The sequence below is a fragment of the Manis javanica genome, chromosome 5 (assembly GCF_040802235.1).
Source record: "Manis javanica isolate MJ-LG chromosome 5, MJ_LKY, whole genome shotgun sequence".
In the NCBI taxonomy this organism is placed as follows: domain Eukaryota; kingdom Metazoa; phylum Chordata; class Mammalia; order Pholidota; family Manidae; genus Manis; species Manis javanica.
In genome coordinates, this window is record NC_133160.1 from 46116329 (window position 1) to 46142081 (window position 25753).

The 25753-nt window shown below is 43.2% G+C and overlaps 1 protein-coding gene across 5 annotated transcripts in view; it reads left to right on the forward strand.

Annotated features, from left to right (window-relative positions):
- The window catches only part of KIZ (kizuna centrosomal protein), a 152081-nt gene that overhangs the window by 12315 nt on the left and 114013 nt on the right, over positions 1-25753 (forward strand). For 3 of the 5 annotated variants that reach the window (XM_073236988.1, XM_073236986.1, XM_037022507.2), the window contains 2 exons: positions 15664-15756; positions 24609-24662. In XM_073236988.1, the coding sequence (XP_073093089.1) occupies positions 15664-15756; positions 24609-24662 (147 nt within the window). The remainder of the gene's footprint in view (positions 1-15663; positions 15757-24608; positions 24663-25753) is intronic. The other 2 variants (XM_073236987.1, XM_037022509.2) reach the window with 1 other exon arrangement.

Here is a 25753-nt window from a genome sequence, read left to right on the forward strand (position 1 = left end):
GAGTGGTCCTGTGATAGGACTGTAGCAGGAAGGGGTCCCTTCCAGGTCTAGTATACCATACTTTTATTCCTTTCCCTGTGGGGGTTATTGAAGGGTCTATATATAGTGCTACTGGAGGTGCATGCATTGGCCATAATGATAAAATAAAACTCCCCGGTAAGATGCTCCTACCTTCTGGCCATTCAGGATATACTACTGTGACCTTTGGCGGCCATTCTGCTGTTTTTCCAGGAATACACAGAAGACCAGCCTCCAGGCCTTGTCCCCAAGTGTTGCTCTTCAGCAACAAGAAGGCGGGGGGACAAGCAGGACCAGCCTGTTATCCCCCGGGGCTGAGCAAGAGGGCAAGTCTCGGCGGCTTGGACACCCTCCCCTGAGATCCGGGGAAAAACAAAACCATACCAAGCCGGGAGATGTGTCAGCCTCAAGGGCGCAGCAAAACTCAGCTTTATTTCATCAGAGGCTTAGTTATATAGGGGAAGATAGGAAGTAACAGAAACCAATGGGAATTTATTATCTCATCTGTCACTAGGGTCTTTAGGCAGGTTTCGGGTTAGGTGGGGAGGCGGAGTTAGGGCCAAGAGCGTGAGCGTGGGAAGCTAGTTAGGCCACAAATGCGGAAGTAATGAGGGAGGATGGAAACCTCCAGTCTGCGGCTGTCACAGGCCTAAAAGAGGCAAAAGGTCCCAACAATTCCCCCTTTTTGTTTTATAAATGCTCTGGGATGTCCCGGCAGGCAAGGCCCCTGTCTTAGGTTGTCCCCCTCTGGGGATCTTACCCGTCACTGGGTACCTTGCAGCTCTTCGGTTGTCCCAAGCTTACTCATCCTCCATGGCCTGTCTTAGGTTGTCTCCACCTTGGAGATCTTACCCGTCATGGGCGTGCGGGGAGATAGTTAGGGGGAATTAACGGACACGGCCTCATCATAAGGTTCACAGTGATCATAGGGGTCACTGGCTTCAGTGGCAACTCTCTGGTAATGTACCTGCACACACATCAACTGAATTGATTGAGTTCTTTTTTGGACAAACTGGATAATCTTGTTAATAATGCAGGGCCTAAAAGTGAAAAGTAGGAGCAAAAGAAGCATAGGACCAAGGAAGGGCAGAATATAGGGCAACCACCCATGTAACTCAGTCCAAAGAAAATTGGCTTGTAATTCTTTTTGGCGTCTCTCGAGGTCTTCTTGAAGTGGCTTGACCTTGTTTTGGACTATGCTGGAGCGGTTCGCATAGAAGCAGCACTCTTCCTGTAAAAAGAGACATAAGCCTCCCTTCTCATCTGTGAGGAGATCAAGCCCCCTACGGTTCTGTAGGACTACTGTCGCGAGGGAATCCACTTGTGCTTGGAGGTCAAGAATTGTGCTGGCTACAGCTTGTATATCATCGATCATCTGTTGAGAAAGAGCTTTATAATAATGCAGAGAGGTCCCCAATCCTGCTGCCTCAGTGGCAGCTCTGGTGGCCACCTCAAGGCCTATAAGCAGGGGGATAACTTGGATGGCCCTTTTTGATCTACCTCCAATGTGGTCTAAAGCAGGAATAGGGAGGCTCTGATTATTAGGGACCACTCCAATGTCAGGGAAAATTACAGCTGGAGCACAAAGCCCCATCCAGTCTGTCGGGAGAAAGCCAAACGCATCTTCCCCACAAATGCAGACTGTTCCATTAGGGGGACAGAGAAAGGTATTGTTCACAGTAATATTTTGTTGGCAAAAAGAATAGTGGATTTGACCTACATCTATCCCACTAGTATTATCAGTATGGGGGTCAGCTTTGAAGCATGGGCCTTTAGGGGAAAGACGGTCTAGATAGACTCTAGAACTTGAGGATAACAGCTGGCACTGGGGCTCGGTCTGTGACAGGTTAACAAGAAGAGCATTGGCTTGTAATGGTCCCGGCCTCAAGCACAGATAGCAATCCTTAGCTAAATCGGGATTGGTTCTATTGAGTAAGGTAAAAGCAGCCTGTACGATTGATTTTGTCTCAGGATCAAGAAGCAATTCTCCCCTGATCTCCAGGAGGCTAAGAGGGTGGTAAATTGGGGGATTTTGGTGTTCAATCAGCCTGTCTATCAGTTTTTTAATTTTGGTACTGTTGAGCCTGATCTTGGACTCCACCCCCATCAGAGATACCTATAGGGGCATATGTATTCCAACAGACTTGCTGTCCCCTATTCTTTCGACAGTCAGTATATTCAGCCTTGCCTTTTATCAGAGTTGCATACCAGTATGTTTTGTTCCGGTGAGTGCAGGGGATAACCTCCTGATAGCATTGAGCATGAACGGAGGCAAGAAAAGTGGTGCAAGGACACTCAGAGGGGGATTTCCCTTGGGCAGGTGAAGATATTTTGGGACCTGGCCAACAATGGTGAGAGAGAACTCTCCCAGGGCATCCATTTTCTGTCCCTTGCACAAGTGTAACTGCCCGTTGCTCATTAGGGCAGGTTTTGGTAGAAGTATAACAGTGTGCAGGGGGAGGGGCCTTGGAGTGAGTGCAGGCTGTGCAGGGGTCTCCGGTGGTTTTTTGTAGTATGGCTCTTGCTTGACCGGGATCTCCAAATCCTGTCCTAGCTAATGGGAGATTCATCGCTACTAACAGGAAGACCAGCATCATTGGGTTCATTGTAGACTCTGAAAGAGAGAGAGAAGAGAGATATCCTCAGGAGCGGGGGGCCTTCTGGGTCATCATTGACATTAGTGAACTCCCCCTCTGTAGGGGGGTAATACTTGATATCCCTTGCAGGGACCCAGATCGGCCTTTTTTTATTGGTTGGAAAGACACAGCTGAATCCCCTTCCAGCTGTAATGAGGGGGTCTGGGCCCCTCCATTCTCCAGTAAGGGGGTCCTTCCACCAGACTCTAATTGTCTGATAAGTAATGGATGTTGTCCAGTGTCTCTGAAAAGGCGAGAAGTGTTCGCCTTTGGCAAAATTTAAAATATTTAGAGTAAATAATGCCATCTTTAGTTGATCATGGGGGGGGGAGTGTCCCCCCTTTTTGTTTTATTATTTGACATTTGAGGGTATGATTGTGTTTTTCCACGATTGCTTGTCCTTTAGGGTTATGAGGAATTCCAGTGGCATGAGAAATTTGCCATTTACTCAAGAATTCAGTAAAAGATCTACTGATAAAGCAGGGACCATTATCAGTTTTGATTTGATCTGGCAAGCCGAGAACGGCAAAGCACTGGAGAAAATGTCTTATGGCATGTTTGGATTTTTCTCCCGTATGGGCTGTAGCCCAACAAGCATGGGAGAAGGTATCAACTGTTAGAAATATGTATTTAAGCTTCCCCAAAGGGGCAGAATGTGTGACATCAGTCTGCCAAAGGTTATTGGGCCTCAGGCCTCGAGGGTTCACTCCGTTCTTTTGAAGCGGAGGAACCTGTAAAAAGGGCTGGCATGACTTACATGTTCTAATGATCTTTTTTAAGTCTCTGACGGGGACCTGAGGGAACTGATGGTGTAGTCCCCTCCAGTTAGCATGTGTAAGTTGATGAAAAGAGGTGGCCTCCTGTACTGTGTAGGCTGAAGCTAGTCGGTCGGCAAGAGCATTGGCCTCCTGTACTGTGTAGGCTGAAGCTAGTTGGTCAGCAAGAGCAGTGGCCTCTCGACAAAAAGCTTGGAAAATCTTGATGTCCCATTAGATGTTGTACAAAAAGGGGAACTAGTCTCTGTTTTAACAAATTGCGGGCTTGAATCATCAAAGGAGTGATGGGATTATCATCAAGTCTGATGTGTGCGCCCACAAGGTTGGGCAGTAGATTGACAATGTAAATGCTATCTGAAAACAGATTAAGAGGGCCTTGGATCTCAGATAGAGCTAAAACAACAGCATAAAGCTCTTTAATCTGGGCAGAGCGCTGCACCTCATGAAAGAGGGTTACAGCCAGAGGGCACTCACTTGTGCCTGGGGGGAACATTACCATAGAGGCTCCCCGTTTACCCCCATCGGTAAAAACAGAGGGGAAAGAGGAGTCTGCCTCAGTGAGGAACATTTTTGGCGGCTGCCACACCAACTGGCTAAAAGAACTCATCCACTTATAGGGACCATAGTGACAGTCCACTATCCCGGGAAAGCTTTCCATGGCCATTGCAAATCTGGAATTATTTATCTGTAGCCACGAGAAATCATTGACCTGAAAAGGGATGATCAAAGAGTGGGGTTCACACCCAAAAAGATGGACAGAAAGATCTTGTCCTTTGACAATTCAGTCGGCCATCTGATCCACTATAGAGTACACTCGGGGTGCCCCTCCCACAGATAGATGTATCCAATGTACGGGATCCCCTCCTGAGCTAAAAGGGCAGTGAGGAGGGTCTCTCCCGCCATAATATAGAGGACCAGCGGCAAGTTTGGATCGTATCTTTTTAAGGCAGCATTATCAATGGTATGTTGAACTTTTGTTAATGTATCTCTATGTATAGGGTTTAAAGTCACTGTTGAAGCTAGATCAAGGCCTTTTAATAGGTCAAAAAGAGAGATAAGATCAGCTGTGGTTATAGGAATCCAGGGCCTCATCCAATTGATTTCTCCCAGCAATTTCTGGAGCTGTGGTAGCATATACGCGTCCTGAATACATAACTGGGGCTTAACAGGGGAGACAACATCTAATGTTAAAGTAGTCCCCAAAATTTTAAAAGGATCTATCTGTTGAACTTTATCTGGGGTAATTTGAAAGTTGTAGTTTTTGAGCAGGGAAAGGCACCGTTTGAAGGTCGTCTAATTTGCGGGAACAAGTGGCCCCCAAGATAATATCATCCATATATATGTAAAAGAGTATGTCAGATTCCTCTCAGCTTGTTGCTGGCATTCCTCTTTATACAAAGCACACCACTTAATATAAAGGGGGCTAGGGAGAACTGCCCGGGCAAGAGCCCTCCAGTCTGCGGCGGTACATGGATGGTGAGCAAGTCCCTGGAGGATGGTCTCAGTCCAAGGAGCATTGGGGCCATCCTCAAGAACGGCTTTCTTTAATTCTTTAAGGTCACTTGGCTCCCAAGGGTACCAGGGGGCAGGGTGGTTACCTCCGGGATTAACATTGACTGGAAATAGCTAACGTGGCCCTGGGTTAAGTTATGGGTGGAACAATGGATTCTCTTGGGGTTGGCAGCCAATAGGAGAGCATGAGTCCTTGTATGGGAGAGGAGCTGAAACCCCTGCTCATTGGCTATGGAGGAGGGTGGGCTGATGATGGTTTGAAAGGGTTAGAAGAGGAACTAGTACCAGGAAGTGGTGGGTACAAAGGAGCCTTGGATTTGGGAGGCCAGGGGGCGGCATCAAAAGGGTCGAGGGCGCCATTGCTACTATTGATTCTCATCTGGCTCTTTACGGCTTTCTTGTCCTGCTGGTGTGGACTCAGCCTGAGGAAGGGGATCAGAATGTCCTCGGGAAGGGGCTCCCGACCCGGCGGTTTCCCTGTCTATTAAGTTCTTGGCAGCTGGCTTTGATGGCCAAGGAGGGAAGCAACTCTTAAGGGCTGCTAAAGTGAGGAAGGTCCCCAGAGGGGGGATATCACCCCGATTAACTTGGGCTTTGCGTACGAGTTGCTCCACCCTGTCCCAGGTTTACCAGTCAAACAAATTACTTGCAGGCAGCCATGGGGCTACCTTAACTACGGTCTCCCAGGTTTTGATTGCTTGGCTATCAGAGAGCTCTAGGCCTCTTCTTCAGAGGAGGACCCTAAGGGATTCAAGAGAGGGATCAGGCTTGGAAGAAGAATGTCCCATATTTTATGGGATTACACTTACCCGTAGTCCAATTAGCTCATCAGCGAAGTTCCTTGTTCCTCACACGGGGCTCCAGTTGTTGCTCTTCAGCAACAAGAAGGAGGGGGGACAAGCAGGACCAGCCTGTTATCCCTGGGGCTGAGCAAGATAGCAAGTGTCGGTGGCTTGGACACCCTCCCCTGAGATCCGGGGAAAAACAAAACCACACCAAGCTGGGAGATGTGTCAGCCTCAAGGGCGCAACAAAACTCAGCTTTGTTCCATCAGAGGCTTAGTTATATAGGGGAAGATAAGGAAGTAACAGAAACCAATGGGAATTTATTATTTCATCTGTCACTAGGGTCTATAGGCAGGTTTCGGGTTAGGTGGGGAGGCGGAGTTAGGGCCAAGAGCGCTCGCACAGGAAGCTAGTTAGGCCACGAACGCGGAAGTAATGAGGGAGGATGGAAACCTCCAGTCTGTGGCCATCACAGGCCTAAAAGAGGCAAAATGTCCCAACACCCAAGGTGCCAGGAGAGCCAGCCATCGTTGGTCCATGTATCAAAAAGTCCAAGGCCACGTCCACTCAATGGAGTCTCCGGGGATCAGTGCAGTTGGTGCTGGCAGCAAGATGTTATTCGGGTGGCCAAACCTCGGCTTCTGTGATTCTTCCTATTTGCAGTTGTATGGGGGAGGCAGCCATATGTGTTAATATGTCTATGGGACTCAAAGCTCCCTTTCGGGGTCTCTCATTCAAACACCGTAGTACGGTCCATAGCGGACTGACCATCCCCGCAGACTATTGGTATCTGACTTTAGTTCTGGATTTTAACAAGCCATTGTGCCTGTCTATCATGCCTGCTGTGGTAGGATTGTATGGCACATGAAACTTACACTTGATTCCCAGCTGTCATACCCATTCTTGCAGTGTATGTCCAGTAAAATGGGTGCCCTGATCACTCTCAATCACCTGTCATCGGCCATAGGCGGCAAAGAGATGCTCCAGGCCTCTTTTGGTCGCCTGCTGGTCTGCACAATGGGTAGGAAAAGCAACTAGAAGTCCAGTAGCTGTGTCCACACAAGTCGTCACATACCGATATCTTTCTGACACAGGTAGAGGCCCAAAATAGTCTATCTGCCACCTGATGAGGGGTATAGGCCCCTTAGCTATTGTTCTATGTTCCTGTGGAACTCAGTGTAAGTCCCTTTTGGAGCACACGACACGCTCCTGGTGGGCTCTACTAACTTCTTCAAAGGTCAAAGGCAAGCCCCACCGATGGGCTACAGCCCACATTGTCTTTTGCCCTACATGCAAGAAACGCTGATGTAGTCAATAGGCTACATCAGAGGCAGGCTTTCCTTCTAACCAACATATCTGGGCCAATGTATCTGCCTCATCATTTTCTGGGGATACCGGTGGCAAATGACCTGTCACTTGCTATACTGTAATTATTTTGGTCTAACCACAGGCCCATAAGTCTTGCCATAATTCTTGCCCCCAAAGGGGTCAGTGACCAAACAGCCAGCTGGCATGGTACCTTGTTGGTAGCCACAGGGTCAAGCCCCAATAGACAGCCCAGCTGCGAATGCAGACAATTATAGGGGAGGGCTCCTGGCTGATCACAAGCCACACAGCCTGCAACTCTGCCCACTGGCTGCTCTTCCCTTCACCATCTTCCATCCATATTGTCTCAGTCTTAGGATGGAAAGCTATGGCCCTCCATTTTGGGGGCTGCCCATGGCTGGAGCCATCTGTGTACCATGCATCTTTGGGTATAGGGGCTCTTCCCTCCCAATAGGGACTCTCTGCTGCTAATGGTTCAAAAACAACTTCTTCCTGCTTTTCACTAGTATATGTCACCAGCCCCAACAAGCATTGGAGTTCTTCACTCAAGGGGCTACCAGAGAGGGCACTACGCTGCTGTAGGTAAGCACCCCACTTGGCTAGTATGGGTGTTTGTGCCACACCACTCCTTGGCTTTTGGGTCCAGTCTCGTACCCACCCCAAGATGGGATAGGTGGTTATTACCTTTATCGGGGCCATTCCAGTGATGGGTTCTGTAGCCAGCAAGGCGTGATACACAGCAGCCAGTTGTTTTTCTATCAAAGTGTATCATACCTCTGCCCCCTTCCAGAGTTGTGAACAGAATTCAACGGGTTGGCAAGTTCATTCGAGCCACTGCCAGAGACCCCAGCCATAACCATCTTCAGTCACATGAACATCCAGCGCACAGGGCCTTGATGGGTCTATCACACTCAAGGCCTGCACGGCCTTGACTGCCCATTTTGCTGTAGTAAAGGCAGATGCACATGTCTCATCCCAGTCTCACCTGATGCCCTTTCGTACCAACAGGTATAAGGGCTTCAGAATTTGCTCCAAGTGTGGTGTAAACACTCTCCAGTAGCCTAGAAGACCCAGAAATTCCTGTAGCAATGTTACAGTTGTGGGGGTAGGAAAGGCCTGGAGTTTGTCTATACCTGCTTCTGGTATAACTTTGGTCTTACCCAACCAGATGACCCCCAAGAATTTAACAGACAAACCAGGTCCCTTAACCTTGGTGTTGTTCACAGCCCATCCTTTCTCCTGTAAATGTTGCAGCAGTCTAGGTGCTGCACCTTCTAGATCTGAAAGAGAATCGGACGTGAGCATGACATCATCAATTTAATGGTACAGCTGCATCGTTGTCAGTTTCTCCCATGTAGCCAAGTCCTGGGCTACAAGTCCATGGCAGATGATGGGGCTGTGGTGGTATCCCTGTGGGAGGGTGGTGAAAGTCCATTGCCATCCTTCCCACGTGAAGGTAAACTGTTCCTGACTTTCCTGCTCAATGTCAATGGAAAAGAAGGCATTAGCAAGACCTATCACATAATGGTATGTTCCTAGTTCATGGCTGAGGGTATCCATCAAGGCTGCAATAGAGGGGGCAGCAGCATGCATAGGGGGTATGACTCTATTCAGTTCTCTGTAATCCACAGTCATATGCCAGGAGCCATCTGGCTTTTTTACAGGCCACACTGGGGAATTGAAAGGACTATGGATGGGCTTTATAATATCCCCCCTTTCCAGCTCCTGGAGAGTTTGTCCAATCTCTTTATGCCCTCCAGGCAGTTTGTATTGTTTGGTATTAGTCACCTGCCGAGGAACAGGCAAAGCTATGGGAGGGTGCCTAGCATGTCCCCTCAGAACTGCCTTCACCACATGTACTCTCAGTCTGAACTCACCTGCAGTGGTCTGCAACCTGCAGGCTATCAATCCACAAAATATACTCAGGGATAGGAGATACATACACAGTATACTCCTTTGTGGGTAGACACCCTATTCCCAAAGGGATTTGGGCTTTTTTCACCCTGGTAGCCTTCCCCCCGTATCCATCTATGATAGTGGGGGTCCTGGTGAACCGCTCAGGGTTACCATGAATCAGTGAACATTCAGCCCCTGTGTCCACCAGATCCAGGACACGTTGTATGTTCACTGGGGACCAATGGATAGCTATTTCAACATGTGGCCTCCAGTCCCCCTGTGGTCCCTCAGGGCAGATCTTCCCCTCAATCAAACCATGTTCCCCAATCACCTTCCTCTGTGGGCTCGAGTGACGTTGGTTTGTTCTCCAGCAGGAAGCCTTGCAAACACACAGGCTGGACTCATGGCTCTGTCTCTGACCTCTGCCTCTTTGGCCTTAATGGCTGGACTGCTGCTCTGGTTTCAGCTGTTGCCATAGCTCTAGTAAGATCCTATTTGAATTCCCATCTAATTTCCTTCCATCTGCTCCTGCCTGTATTAAATCAACCCACATCTGGGTCCTAGTAACCTTCATAGGGCCCTGAAAATTCTTCTTGTGAGTAACACGTCATATTTCTTTCCCGAATCTCATTGCCTCTCCTAAGTCTGCTACTATACGTTTCACCTTGCTTATGGCTGCCCTAAGTGAGGGGAAAGAATGGCCACTAGAGACCCGAAGAGGGATGTAGGAGCCATTTGAAGTACAGTATTTCTCATCCCAGTAGTGAAAATCTCTTCATCTGGGTTATAACTATGTGGACTATAGATGGCATTTCTCACAGCACCTGTTGGAGCTCAGCATATGTCTGCCATCTAACAGGACAGGATGGCAGATCACCTGATTGGGCTACACTGCAGGAAGTGCAGCCATAAGCCAGTTGAGGAGGGAGTGACTCCCTGGGGTCTGATGTGCATTTTGCAATCGCTGCCTCAAAGCGGGCTGCACTGTCAGGGAAGACAGCTTTCCCATCTCTGATCCCCTCAGAACGATTCCATCCACCCCTAAGTCCCACAGATGCAGGACCCAATCTGATACTGACTCAAAGGGCTTCTGCCTACACCGGGAGCCCAAATTCCCCAACTCAGCCTGAGTATAGGGGTGGACCATAGAGTGTGCCATGACCTGGGGAGGGGGCTGCTCCTCTCCTTGAGGAACTTCCAGCTGCTGGGTCTTTATTTTCTTTACAACCACTGGGAGTGCTTTCAATACAGGAGGTACCAGTGCATCTGGCCCCACCCCTTCATCCTTCCCCAGCTCCTCCATTTCTGGGGCTGATGGCACCTTTCTCTCCCCTCCCCCGAGCGCTTCCTCTGCTATAATCTTTACCTTTTCTACTGGGCCTCGCAGCAATGCTACCTCAGTCTTCAGAAGGTCTCTTACCTGAACCCAATGCTTCACAGCTGATGTTCTTGTGCCACCTCCGTCTGTGCTTCCCTTAGGAATTTGTCCTGTTCCTTGATGGCCTCTTCCTCCTTCTGAACACCTGGCAGCACTGCCATCTAGTCTCCAATGTCACCTTGCTGCCAGCACTCTTGTGCCACCTCGTCCCACATCAAGGCCATTACCTTACTCAGGAAATCTAGAGAGGTTTGCACCTCCATCTCTTGTGCCACCTCCTCCCGCATCAGTACCATTTCTCTCCTCAGGGCATCCACAGAAGTCTGTAGCTTGCATTATCGTGCCACCTCTTGCCACAATGCCACTTCCCTCCTCAGGGAATCTACTGAAGTTTGCAGCTTGTGTTCTTGCGCTGCCATTTCTGGGTCTCCTCTATAGATCTTTTTAAGACTGTGAGCAGCAGCCAACCCACAGTCCCCACTGCCTCATGGGCACTCTCCTTCTCAAAGGATCTGCTCACTGTATCAAGAGCCTTCCCTACAGCCTCAGGTCTTATGTCCACTTGCCTCAAGTCCTGGGGTGGGGCCCAGTCCTTTAGGAGGTAAGCCACCGCAGACCACATACCCAGTGGGGGATGATCCACTGTCTCCCCATTCACAGGGGCAGCCCACTGAAGTACCCCCCCAATAAGGGCAGCCTGTCTTTTCCCTTGGTCAACAGTGTACTCTGCCGACTTCCACCAATTGTCTTGCCAATGGGTTTCAGTCCCAGGCAAGTTCGCTATGAATTCAGTGTGATCAAAGGAATTGACAGCAAAACGTTCTTGGGGTGAAAGGGTTTATTACCCAGCTTGTTCTCCAGCGGTAGGTCGAGCACTACTGTCTCTGCCTCTGTACAGAGCACTGGGCCGAGCTCTCTATATAGCAACAGTAGCTTATTGCCCACAGGTGTGGAAGCGGCAGCCCAGCAACAGGCCAATTACATCATCAGGTTGTTCAAGTTCAGTGAGGATCCTGGCCATAGGAGCCCCAACCTCCCCACAATTAGTAAGGGCCCCAAATTTATCCCCTATAGACACATTAACCCAGAGCAGTTTTCCCTGGGTGGCCTTTGTCCTTGTCTGTCATTGGGTTCTCCTCGAAACTGACCCTGAGACAAGGATTACAGTGTATGCAGTTTATTTGGGAAACGCAAGCAATGTCAGTAGGCAAAAGGGGAGGTGAGACAGGGAAGGAAAGGTAGCTGGACAGCTCCCAGATTAAGCCAGCTACCACAGTCAGCACCTGGAGCTTAATTCCACAAGGAAACTGGCAAATGGTTCAGAACCTTTGGGATCTGCACATGTGGGCTCCGAGCATCACTGATCGAAAAGAATCAGGTGGCAGGGAGTTAACTATGTGGTCCTATGGGCAGAGCAGCTACCCTAGGTTCTCAGGAGCCTTAGGCACAGAGACAGGAATACAGGAGCTTAGGGGCACCCAGACAGATCCTAGGGATATGTGTGGAGCATTGCCAGCATCTGCCTCATCCTCCTACATTCAAGTGCCGAGCCTGGAGCTTTCATGTCAGGTCATTCAGGGAGGGTCCTCAGTTGAAAGAGTCACCTGGTTGTGGTTCTCCTTTGCCTGAGATCCTTGAGTGCTTGCTTAGCCTTTTCAGGATAGAGCCTGAACACATACACACGTTCTCTGTCTCAGACAGGTACACAGATGTGTGCATTTTCTCTCCCCTACCTGTCCCCCTCCACCTTCTGCTTCTACACCCATCTCTTCCTCCAACTCTCTCCACTCCCTGCTCCTGTCTCACTCTCTCCCCACCCCCAGCTCTGCTGCCTCTCTCTCCTTGGTAGCCCTGTCTCTTGCCTTGTATCTCTTCTACCCCCGTGTCGTCCCAGGGTCCTGCTACATCTCTCTCTCTCCCACACATGTGCACACTTTTACCCACATTCAATCACACACATGGCACCCATGGCATTTTAAACATTAACAATTTGTATTTCCTTGAAGGCATGATGTTAACTCCTGTTGTCTTCAACTAGAAGGCCTCTCCCTCTCTGTCCTACCTTGGGTCTGTGTCATAATTATTTCAGTAAGCACTTCCTTCATGGTATTATAATTGTTCACATGTCTGTTTTCCCACCTCACTGTGAGCTCCTTGTCTTATTATTTTAATGCTGTCAACATCTGACCCAGAATGTGTCAAATACTAAGCCCTCGGTAAGTATTAAAACCCTCCTGCCCTACAACTGACTGTAAGCACTCAGTAAGCATTGAGACTCCCCTCTTGATTGAAAATTAATTCTTCCATATTTTTTGTCTTGTTCTCTTATGGACTGTGAACAACTATATGAGAACTAATGTGGTATTGCTTGTATCCTGTGTTATACCTTCCCAGGAGCATTTGCGTTAAATAGCAGAGGCATTCTGAAGCTATAATGTCCTTACTTAAAGGTGTGATTCTTATTGAAAATTCATTAGGTTAATGTGTCTATAGGGTATAAAATTTGAGGAGAACAAGTCTTTGAGCTCTTACTCGAGTCCTCCTGAGCACTGTGACAGCCACTGTAGTCAGGCTATGACTTTCAGGCTCCTGGAAAACAATGTCTGTAGCAAAAACTCTTTTTTATCAACCAGAGTGTCTTGCCTGTTAATATGTACTAGTTGAATAAGTAAGCGTACCTCCATATCTTTCGGTAAAAAGGAAGAAGCTCATATACTGGAAAAAATAGGAGAAGAGAAGACAAAAGACTGTGAATTTTAGTTCCACTCTCATATCCACCTGACAGCCAAATCAGACCATTAATGTAACTCTCTGTACCCATTTTTCCAACCCTAAAATGAGGAGGCTGGGCCAGCCAATCTTAAATGACTGTTCAGTTCTGTAAAGGAGAATTACTGTGTATTCCTGCAGACTGCTGGAAAAAGGAAACCTGTGAATAAAAAGGGTGGTGGTGGCACTTCCAAACGAGTGGTAGTGTGATGAGGGGGAATCGAAGGAATGTAAGTGAGAATACAGAAGAAAAGAAGGAAATAATGGAAAATGGAATGCCTTGTGAGCATAGAGAGATACCCCAGAGACCTTCAAGACCTGCCACAACCTCCACCTCTTCCCACAACCACAGATCATTGCCAACTGATCACATACACTGAGCTAAGAGCACCTGCTTGTGCTGAGTCAGGAAGGGAATAGGAAGAACTTCCTAAACTTAGGTTTAGGAAGGATCCAGCCCAACACTGTGAAGCAATGCAGTAACAGACAGAACAAGTCCCCTAGGGGAGTTGGGGGAAGGAGGCTGTCCTTAGGCTCTGGGCCAGCAGAGGCTAGTGGAGCTTGAGCAGTTTGGCCCCAGAAGCAGCAAATCTGACTGTAAGGAATCCAGGCCACATGGCAAGAAGGCAACAGGAACCTGAGTGTGCACCAGAAAGGAAAGATGCAGTGTAAGTCCTAACACAGTGGGAAATGAAAGATACGTGGGACCTGATCAGAGAAGAAACTGGGAGTAAGAAATGAAAGACTGATGGTTGAAGAAACAGATGCAGATAAGCACACATGCTCTGATGTTTCATCAGACATTTTTAGCTGGAAAGTCTTGGAAAGATAAACCCATACAGGGTTTTCCAAACTCAAAAAAAACTTTTAAACATAGTAGAACCCTTTGTTTTAAGGCAGATAAAATAGGAAGTGGGGATTGAAGATTCTTGCCCTCTGGTATTCAGGAGGTGGATTTAATGGATAATAACCAACTCGTGTATATAAATAAAAGGCTAAGAAAAAGAGCAAAGCATTTGTAGGTGGAAATTTATGATCTTAGGGTATGCAGAATTATAGTTTGTATCAGTGTACCATAGTAACTCTCCTTTTTAGTTTCAAATACATTGTGCAGTTTTTATTTTATCATTAATTTGGAAGAGAACCTAGAACTCCCTAAGTTTTTCAGATGCTTTGAGAACAACCTGATTTGAACTGTTATTAAGATACTTTCCTCACTGTTCTTTATGAAGCCCTAATGCCACTATTATATTTTGCTTCAGCAAAATGCCTGTTGCATGTTTATAACTGATCTCAAAGAACATAAAATAGTTGCAGCCACAGGAACAAAGTATTTTTCTTTAACCTCTAATTATTTAATAAATCTTTTCTTTTTTTAAACAAAGTAAATTTTTATTTTGTTTATTTCATAATCCACCCCCACATCTCTTATTAAAGACAGCCTCTCTGGGGATCTGTAAATTGACCTGTTTACATACTCTTGAAGTCAAAAATTAAATTAATCTCTGAGGTCAAAGGAGTATAAGAACAGAGAGATTAAATTGTATTTTCTTATTGCCTTTTTTCTTATCTTTTCTTGGCTTATTTTATCATTTGTACTGGCCTTATAAAACTTTGTTTAGATCATATTGCCTTCTGTCATGTTAATTGCATCATGATAGAGGGGGAAATCCCTGCTTAACTAAAAATGGTGCAATAATACCTTTTAAGATATTTTGAGGGAAACAAGTCAATTTTGGTTATTGTCTGTTCATTTTTTGTGTGTTAAAGCTCAGGGCAATTTTATGTTCAGACAGAGAACTAAGGAAACAGCTTTCTTACATGATTCTTTATAGGTGTGTTTCTAATTGCAGTACATCACTGTGTAATTTAGAAAATGTTCTCATACTTATCTGTGATGGACCACAAATCAGTGACTTTGTAAGGCTTTAATAGCATACTGAATCAGTGCTTTTTATGCCTTGCTTTTAAGAAAAAGTCATTTTATGAGTGAATCACTTTCATCAATTAATAGTGTAATGATGATGCAGACATCTCTGTGTAGTTATTAGTGCCAGAGCAAACTCGGTTCCTATGTGCTGATCATCAATGTCTACAGTATATTTTTATTCATAGAAAATGGAATTCATTTTAAGTTGATGATCTAGCAAATGTTACACTCCATTGCTGGGAGTAGTAGAATATTATGTAGATATACAGATAAGAAGTAAGATTGATTTCTTTTAAGATAAAACTTCAGGGAAAACACTATCTAATATTACGTTACTTTCATAATAAAGTAACTGGATTTTCATGATAGCTTAACATACCAAGGTTTTGTTCCCTAAATTGATGGAAGACAAAGTGAAAACCCATCAATCTTATTTTATTTAAAAGCTTATATAACATTTTATAGAATTCAACTTTTGATATGTTATTTGTGAAATTGTTTTCTAAGATAAGCTGAATTTTTTGGGAACATCAGCTTTAACTTTCCACTTCACTATTCCTTTTTGTTGTAAAGACTGAAAAATAAGGTACTAGTTGTAATTACATCCACCATAAAATCAAACTTTGTTTATGTTTAGATTGAATATGAGACTCAAATTAAGAAGATGCAACTACTCTCAAAAGACAGCCGGGGAATAAAACATGAACAGAAAGATGAAGACAGAAAAAAGGTAAAAAATGAAAATGATAAACTTTTGTTAACCAAGGATTGCTGAAGTGTTCACCTTTTAAGATATTGTTTTAAACAAATTCATTACAAAGATGTTTTTTACTAAACTTTAAGTGATTATTTAAACACTTTTGGATATAGAGTATTGCATTAGTGTCTAATTCAGTTAAATTTGCTGAAAGGTAGTCACTGTCAGTTTAAAAGAGAAAGGTTCCAAAGAAATCCTCAGTGTTATTCATAGGTAGAATTGTATTTTCCTAAATAATGCTTTGTAGCTGCTTTTTCTTAGTTCCAGAAATGTTTTAAACGAGACAAAATGTGGCATTTTGCTTCTTTTCTTTGTACATATAATTTTGTACATTTTAACCTTTTCACAGAGAGAGTGGAAAGAAAAGATTGCATATCTAAGCAACAGACAAAAAGACCAGGGAGGAATACTTAAATAAATTCTGCTATGTATCTGCCATAATGCAGGCTTCTAATCCTCCTGCCTATCTCCATATAAATGATTCTGTTCAAGACCATAGATGTTTTCTTCACTAAAAGCAGTAAAGCTCTTTTAGATGAAATGTCTAAAAACATCTTGTAATAACTTGGAGCATGCTGGCAAGAGTAGTCACTTGTGACTATGTGTGAAACCCCCTCAGCCAGTAGATATTGTAATAAGTAAAAATGGTAGCATCACTCCTTTATTCAGAAAAGCCAACAGCATGCTTGCTCCTTAGGCTGCAGCATTCATTAAGAAAAGCTTACTAGGCTGAAAGCTGGAAACAGATGATAACAGGATATGATTTTCATATTTAATGCTTTCCTTGGAAGAGTATGTGTGCTACAGATTGATAGAAGAATCAACTGCTACTTTACTAAAAGACTTTCAGGTTTGCCCTATAGCTACCGATGGAATCATTCAGCCAAGAAATTAACTTTTTCTCCTTTTACCTGCTTTATGTATCTGCTAAGCAAGCTGCCTGGCTGCCAGTAAATGTTATTATGCAGTTAACTGTTTGGTATTTAAGACTCTTATCAGAAAAGAAACAGAGGCCATGCTATTTTGTTTTTATAGTAGGAGGAAGGTTTTAGTTTCCCTTTTTTCCGTGCATTAGCCGGCATTAATCTGAGTTTATAGGAAGTTTCAGTTTTCCTCCCAAAGATTAAAAAGTTAAAAAAACTAGAATTTAGAGCATTCTTTAAACTGTAAAATACAAAACACCAAACCCCAGCAACCTTGACCTATATAAAAAAGCCTTTAATGAGAAATGATTTCTGTGTCATTAGGTGTACACCAAATGTGGTACGATGTGATAGACTTCTAAACCATGAAGGCAGTTTTTCTGTTTGACCTTTTATCATGAAATAATTGACATGTTTTTAATCTATAACCAGTTTGTTCTTTCTATACCGTTGCTGATAGACACATCTTAGCAGGGCATTGTCAGTGGTACTTAAGTAAAATGGGACTTTTTTTCTGTTTGTAACTGCTGATTCCTACCTTATGTAGAGTCATGTAGTCTCATTTTAAGTTATATTTAAAATTAGGACAGGAGACATACAGCTGACAACCCCTTAAACCTGTTACATGTAATAATTAGAAATGTTTTCTTTTGTGCTAAAAAGTGTCATTCCTTGAAAGCTTTGACTACTGACTGTACATAAGTCTAACATTTTAAGAAATTTACATCTTGCCTTTTTCAAGTCCCCATTTATGTTCCATCAGTTAAAAGGTAAATACATTTCAGTAAAATCATGAATAAGTTAATCCTTATTAAATACTAATTCCAGAAATTCCTTGTCATATGAATCACATTTTATTTTTTGGTGCAAATTCGTGTCCCTCTTCTTTAAGCAGTCCTGTGAATTAGTCTCTGCCTAGAGCCACCAGTCTCCAGGGACTGGCCTGAAGCACAGTGCAGTGGCACTGGTTGAAGCCAGTAAATAGTTGTTGAGCTGCTGTTCTGTTTGAGAACCCACAGCAGGTCCCCAGTGAATTCCACAATACTTGCCCTCACAGTGCTTCCAACAAACTGATGTTCTTCCTAAGGCACAGGATAGTCTGAGACAGGTGCAGGACCTGGGGCAGGTGTGAGCCACTTAGGGAAGAGGACATGCTTCCTCAGAGGTAAGCAGCACTTGGGAGGAGGTGGTATCTGATCTGGCCTGAAGGACAGGGAGGAGGTCAGTCAGTGGGGATTTGCTCAACACTCTAGGGTTAGCAGAGGCTGCGAGGAAAGGAGCAGAAGCAAAAAATCCCAGTGGTAGTTGTCCAGTGTGGCATATTGGAAAGTGTACCCAAGAGAAATGGAGATGGTATTTATGGATGAGGATAAATTCTGGGGTGGCAGTTGTGAAGTTTCTTTGAACTGTTATGCTGTGGCATATACTACTAAATGCAGAAGTGAACTGGATACTTCCAGCAGGATTATAACTGGGCTGGAAGATCTGTGGAACTGCTGGAAGTGCCAGGGCTGGAGGACTGGGAAGAGCAGGGCATTTCATCACAGGGCTAATGGCCAGCCGGGGAGGCTGACCTCCTCAGTTGTAAACCTTCCTGCAAGGGTCACATGGAGTATGGTCATGCAGGTTGTTGTTCTACTTTTAATACTAATAGTAACAATGCGTAATGATCATTGCACACTTACTCTGTGCTGGGGGCTGCTTTAGGCACTTTATACTTCCCAACTTGATCTTCTTAACAATCCTGGAAATAGACACGGTTGTTAGCCTCATTTTATAGGAAGGCTTATTTCATAGAGATGTTAATTAACTTTCCCAAGACTGCACAGCAAGGCAGAGCCAAATTCAAACCCAGATCATTTGGTTTCTGTGTCCATGCTAATTAACCATCTCAGTACATTGCCTTCTAAGTATGGGTGAAATGCTCTTCAAAAGTTGGGAGAAATTCCTGGCCAAATAAAAAAGCCTAGCCACATAATGCAAATTATTTCAGTTATTCATTTAGATGCTGCATTTTTACCTAACCTTTGGAGAGAGTGAAATGGTCTCCCATGGTGCTATAATCCAACTGAATCAGGTGAGCCATGGAAAGCAGAATGCCTGCCCATAAATTGCTCACATTTCCAGTAAAAGGAGCATTCATTTGAGCTGGCTTTCTTGGGCAGAGGAAATACCTTAAAAGCTTGACTAAAGAAGAATTTCAAGCAAGGAAACAGATGTGCAATTTGGGAGGTGGTCCCAGGAAGCCCAACTAGAGGAGAGAAGAAACTGACATGGCCAGAAAAGAATATGTGACTGAGTAGGTTACAACTGTGAGCAGGTGGAGCTCAGTCCCATGAGGAACCTTGGAAGTCTGTAGAAAGAACACACCTTAGCCTTATCACCCCTGGGGTAGGAAGGGGAGGTGTTTAGCTTTTAACTCCCCATCTGTCACTGGCTGAGAGTTGTGCCTGGCTCTACTTCTGGCTGCTGCACAGCAGGCGGGGAGCGCTCAGGCCTGGAGGCACAGGTGCTTGCCTGAGGACACTGTGGGCATGCACTGGGATGATGAGGGCCCCAGGGATATGGGCCTGGTCCTGTCATACCTAATACAGGAGAGAACACTGCGGGTGGCAGTAAGGTGGGTTTTATAATTATCAGTATAAGCCCCAATTCTTATCCTTAGTAGCCCACAGTGCTTCCTTCACCAACAATCTCCTTGAACCACTGCTCAATTATAGATAGTGCAGGACTCTCCCTATCATGGGGATCTGAGCAGTTGCCCAGGTTTCTGATATCAAGCTGTTGTACCCTGATTGGGATAGCAACCCCTTCAGCTCTGCCATCCTCAAAGTGGTGACTTTATTTGACCCAGAGCAATGACAAGTCAAAAGGTAGTGTTTGTGTTCAGCTGGACCTCTTTTATCTTAACAGCTTTTTTATTTGTTTGTGTTTCTATTTAGAAAACAATTAGGAATTAAACTGAATGAACACAGTTTTTCAAGTCTTGGCCCTAAAAGAAGATCTGCAGACCTTTTTTGCAGGAGAGGGTAGAAAATGTTCTTCTCTCCAGGCTTACTGGACCATGAGCTCATGCAGGGCAGGGTCTAGGCCCCTTCCCCTACTCTACCTGGTGAGTGAGAGTGGCCTGCCAACCTGCAAAGAGGAAGAGGAGAGAGCTTTGAGCGAGGTGTGCGACCCATTTCACACTGTGTTAGGGGGTAGATATTTGAACTCTCCACATCCTGCTTCCTTTTGAGGATGCTTTCCAAGTGGGTAATGTGGCTCAGATTAAGAGCTAATGCTTATATTGGTCTTAACTCTGTCTCAAGTAATGTCCTAAGGACTTTATGGGTATGTGATATAGATAAACATAGATAAATATACACACATACACACACTCATCACAACAATCTTATAAGGTAAGATCTATTTTTATACTCATTTTACAGATAAGGAAGTGGAGGCTCAAAGATGTTAAGTAACTTGTCTGCATGTCACACAACTGGTCAATGGCAGAGCTATGATTCAAATCCCAGCAGACTTCTCCTGAGCCTTAATTAACAAACTCACCAGCTCACTTCTCAGTTACTGGAAGAAATGTTTTACTTAGGAAAATGTGGGAGGAAGCATTTCTTTAAGGGACTTAGCCTCTCTTTCATAGTCAAGAATGAAAATAACAGTATTTTTTTAATTTATCTTTTGTGGAGACATTTGGCTACACAGTTACTGTTCCTTTGCTGCTCTCTATGGTGGAATTATGTGACAAGGTGTCAAAGACTCTTACAAGTGAGAAAACTGCATTCACATACACAGGTACATATCTTTTAGTGGAGTGATAGAGAAGAGAGAAAAAGTAAAGGAGAAGGCAAAAGGAAACAAGTCAATTTAGGAAGAGGAAGATCAAGTTTGTGAGAAAAACTTTCTTTTCCCTTTCTGATACTACAAATGATCACAGAAACCTCCATAGGAGAACAAATATTGATTTGTCGTTCTGTAGAAGATTTTCCAAACTTCATATACTTATATTCTATGAGATGCTGTCTTATTAGAAAAAGACAATCTTCATGTAGTCTGAAAAAAATGTGTTAGTACCTAGACTTTTTTGGAAGGTAATCTGACAATAACTATCACAATTAAATATGTATATATGCCTTGTCTCAGCAGTCCAGCTTTTGGTAATCTATCCTCCATAAATGGGCGCTCTAGTTAATTTAATGTTAATACAGTAAAAAAAAAAGTGTGTGAGGAAGGAATAGGCAGATGGTTAACCCATTTTAGGAAGCAGGAGCTGGCCTGTAGGTGAGATTGCTTTTTTTAATTGTGTAGAGCATGAGTTGCTTCTGTCCTTATGTACATCTCTCAGAATTAAAAAATGGAGTTGGTATCTGTCTCTCTGACATAGTTCTGCAATTTCCTTTTGAACAGGGAACTCTAAAAGACACAGTTATATCCTGAGTCACCCTGTTTGGGAATCACAGAGCATATACAGGACATACTAAATTGTATTATAAAAGAAAGGGCTGTTGTCTTGATATTCTCAGACACTTGTTATGCTTCTGTTCTTTACATGAAAACCATGACTTAACTTTCTATTGTTTTAATCAAAGCAGCTGCTTAGGCCTTGGGGTATCAGGGAACAGGTTGATGCTGGCAGGGGTAGGGGGAGTTTATTTTCTGAAAATCACCTATTGTTACAGTTTAGGAATATGAATTTCCCTTGAAGCTTCTACCTGCTTTTCTCCCACTCTTCCCTTTTACCCTACATGGACTCAGATTTATTTATCAGATACAAGGTCCATTTAGAATCTCTTTTAGTATATGTGATTTTGTAATGGTTGAATTTAATAAGAAATTAGACTTTAGATTCATAATTATTAGGGATTTTTGTTTGTTTTTTCAAAACTGTGGTTCAGTACACAGTTTGAGTTAAAGTGAATCAGTTTTGAGTATTTAGCATAAGAGATGGACACTGGATGAGTCCTCGTATCTGGATTTAAATCCTGTGACCAAGAGCAAATTGTTCAACTTCGCTAAGTCCTGTTAAGAGTGGGGATAATAATAATGGGTGTTTTTTGAGGATTAAAAAGGTAACAAATACAAATCTGCTTGACACTTGGTGAGTGCTTGACAAATGTTCACTGATCTGTTGCCACTCACTGCTGGCACTGCCAACACCATCATGTTCTCCACTGAGTGGTCCTTCTTGGTCCTGGCTGTTTGCCACATGTCTGGGATAGTAGAGAGGCTGGCTGTGGGGATAGAGAGGCTGGCTGTGAATTAAAGAAATGGAATGTAAAGCCACCTGGTGGTAACAACTCATAACAGATTGATGTTATAGTTATTTACTCTACAAAATGACTTACCGAATATGCCTTTGAAGCCTAAATTTAATAGGTCAATTTTAAAGTTTAGATAGTTCCAACAACTATTGAATTTACTGTCTGAAGAGATGTCTTTGCAGCCTGAGTGTGAAAATTTGGTTTTGTCTATAATCTATCACAGTGGCAAAATGAAAGAGGAGTTAAAAATCACATTGACACAATGTCTTAGTCAGCTTGGCTGCCCTAAGAAAGTACCACAGACCGGGGAGCTTGAACAATAGAAGTTTATTTTTTCACAGACTGGAAGTTGAAGGTCAGGGTGCCAGCCAGGCTGGTTTCTGCTGTGGCCTTTCCCCTTGGGTTGCAGGCAGCTGCCCTCTCTCTGAGTCTTCATATGGTCTCTTTCTGTGCATGTGCATGGAGATTGATCTCTGTTGTCTCTTCCTCTTCTAAGGACACCAGTCCTATTGGATTAAGGCTCCATCCTAACGAACCCACCTAACCTTAATTACCTCCTTAAAGGCCTTATCTCCAAACAGAGTCACATGGGGCACCAGGGCTTCAACATAGGAACTTGGGGGTACCCAATTCATTTATAATATATTGTATAATATAATAATTCCTAAGGGATTGTTATATGTAGATTTTTATTAAGGGGTTTTCTGAAACCTCAGTATGACTTAAAGATTTGAGTACATGGAAACTAAGAATAATACCTGTACTGTGTGAAAAGCTGGAAATTTGGTCTGAAGCTCCATATGCATTCTGCATTCACCTTCATACTTCCCAATTCCCTTGTCTGTGAAAAAAAAATATGTTCAGAAAAAATAAAGATTTCCTCATCATTTTGCAGAACCTGAAGTATAACATAAATATTTATTTTCAAAGTACAAAAATAGTCAAGATCTACCTGTTTTTAAAACTAGTTAGTAATTAAGTAAGACATCATTACTGTGATTTGAAATTTAACTGATACCTCCTTATGTATGTCCCCTCCTCTTTTCCCCATTAAAGATGAACTGATTTTAATAGTTTCCTTTTGTTCACTGACAAGTAGTATTTTCAGTCATATTCATTTGCTTTGCTATAACTTTCTCCAACTCCTAGTGTTTTTTAAGAGACTACAGATGGATAACTGTGACAGGAAAAGGAAGAACTGAACTAAAGTCTTGGATTATAGATTTACCTCAAGCACTGAGTTACAGAAAGTAATTGGAAAGCATAGAAAAATTGATCATTATGTCAGATCCTTAAATACTGATACACGCTCCTTTTTATGGCAATAATGTCTATCTCTCAAAAAACTTTTCAATTCCTAATTTATTCCAGTATCCACAATAATGTGAAACACAGTATTCTTTCTTCAGCTTCCCTGGCTCAGAAACTGCTTTGAGAAGACACATAAAAATGTTCAGAATTTTCAGATTAAAAATTACCCTATTTCTTGTTACTAAGTGAACAAACTGACAGACTATTTTAAAAAAAGAAAAGAGACACCTGTCTCAGTGCCTGATCTCAGCAAATGGGAAATCTGCCAACCTTTAGAAGCCCAGCCTGTATTTTACTGGAGCCAGTATTTTACTTTGCAAATGTTGAACCAGTTCAAATGTAGCATTGCCTTATAGGAAGCAGCACTTAATTTTTGCAGGTTTCTTGCATATTTTTGTTATAAAGTTTAAATAATTGCTAGTGGGAATGTAAAATGATGCAGCTACTATTTCAGTTTGGCAGTTCCTCAGAATATTAGACATGGTTACCGTATGACCCAACAACTCCATGTTCAAGAAAGGTGAAAACATATGTCCATATAAAGATCTTGGACACAAATGTTCATAGCAAGAGTATTTATAATAGGCAAAAAGTAGAAACAACTCAAATGTCCATCATTTGATGAATGGATAAATGAAAGGTTGTATATCCAGCCAATGGAATAGTATTCAGCCATTAAACAAAAAGAAGTACTTATACCTGCCATAACACTTAATAAACCTTGGTATGCCAAGTGGAAGAAGCAATTTAAAAAAATGTATAATTCCATTTATATGAAATGCCCAGAATATGCAAATATTTAGAGAAAGAAAGTAAGTGGTTGCTTTTTACAACTGATTTATTACAGGCCACTGAAAATGTAATGTTCTCATTAATTAGTTTATTACTAGAATTTGTTCCAAGACTCAGAGGTCCAAATTCTAAGAAGTCTGGAATGCTTGGCAAAATTGGCACTTAATAACTATTTGCTAGCACAAGAATTGTAACCTATTTTCAGGAAGTATCCTTTGTTAACAAGCTGTCTTGAATTGATTATTGTTTTTACTTACTGCAGTTCTGAAATCATTTACTACAAGTTAAATCATGGTTACATGCAACTTTTTTTTATTGTGCAAGTTACCATTTAGCTACTGTTGTTTCTCTCTAGTTCTTGGCTCTCTGGGTTCTTTGTCAGTGAGAATGGCCTTGGAGTCTTTGGCCTCTCTTGGAGATGATAGGAGTTAGAGAATTACTGGTTGAAACAAGTAACTCAGGGACACTTCCTTGGGCCTTCTCCAGGTGGCTTTCTCATCTCTAATGCCTACTCCTTTGCTTTTGTCTTGGCCTTTAGCAGATCAACAAAGTGGGAAGTGCTTCGGTGTGCTCCCTGTGCTTCCTGTGCTGGGTTAGTATTTGCTCTGGTATTGGTTCATTAACATGCCCTAAATAGGTCTTGAAAGTGACAAATCAAAGGCCTCCCAAACTCACAAGTCTGATACACTGATTTGCCTCACATAGTTCACTAAATGACTACTATTACTCTGAGTGCTCAGCATATGGCCACAGTTGACATTCTCCCCAGAAGCACATCAACTTGGTGCCATGTATTTAAACAACATTTTTTTCAGAATAAGAAGAACTAAAGTAGAGTAGAAGACACATTATATTACATATACTATTCATATCAATGAGCCAGAATGTTGATTAATATAATTTTGCTATTTAAACTATATGGTATAATGGAAAACTCTTAGTAATGATATAATGGCCTCTTGTTGGTTAAATGGTAATTTTCTACAAGGCACTCTTGACCCAACAATTTCAGTTCTATTTCATTATGTCAGATCCTTAAATACTGATACACGTTCCTTTTTATGGCAATAATGTCTATCTCTCAAAAAACTTTTCAATTCCTAATTTATTCCAGTATCCACAATAATGTGAAACACAGTATTCTTTCTTCAGCTTCCCTGGCTCAGAAACTGCTTTGAGAAGACACATAAAAATGTTCAGAATTTTCAGATTAAAAATTACCCTATTTCTTGTTACTAAGTGAACAAACTGACAGTGCTTCCTACTAATACACTTACATGTGTGCAGAGAGACATATGTTCAAGAAGAATCACTGCACTGTGGTTTGGAATGGTAAATGGTGGGAAACAAACCAAGGTCTATCAAAAGAGTGCTTAAATAAATTATGGTACATCTATAGAAGATAATACATGCTGTTAAAATTACAGTGTAGTCTGAATTCCAGTGAACATGTAAGAAGCTTGGAAGTCATCACTGCATCCTAACAAGTAAAAAGCTGAATAACCCAAAAAATCAACTCTTCTTAGCATCTCAGAGAAGTTAGGTCACAGAATAATCTACTGCCCCTACAACTGGGAGACCCAACAGGTGAATACAGAGAATCACAGCTTACCAGACCAGAGCTGAAACCTCTACAGTAACCAACACCAGGGTGTAGAAACCTGAACCGTAACGGACAACTTG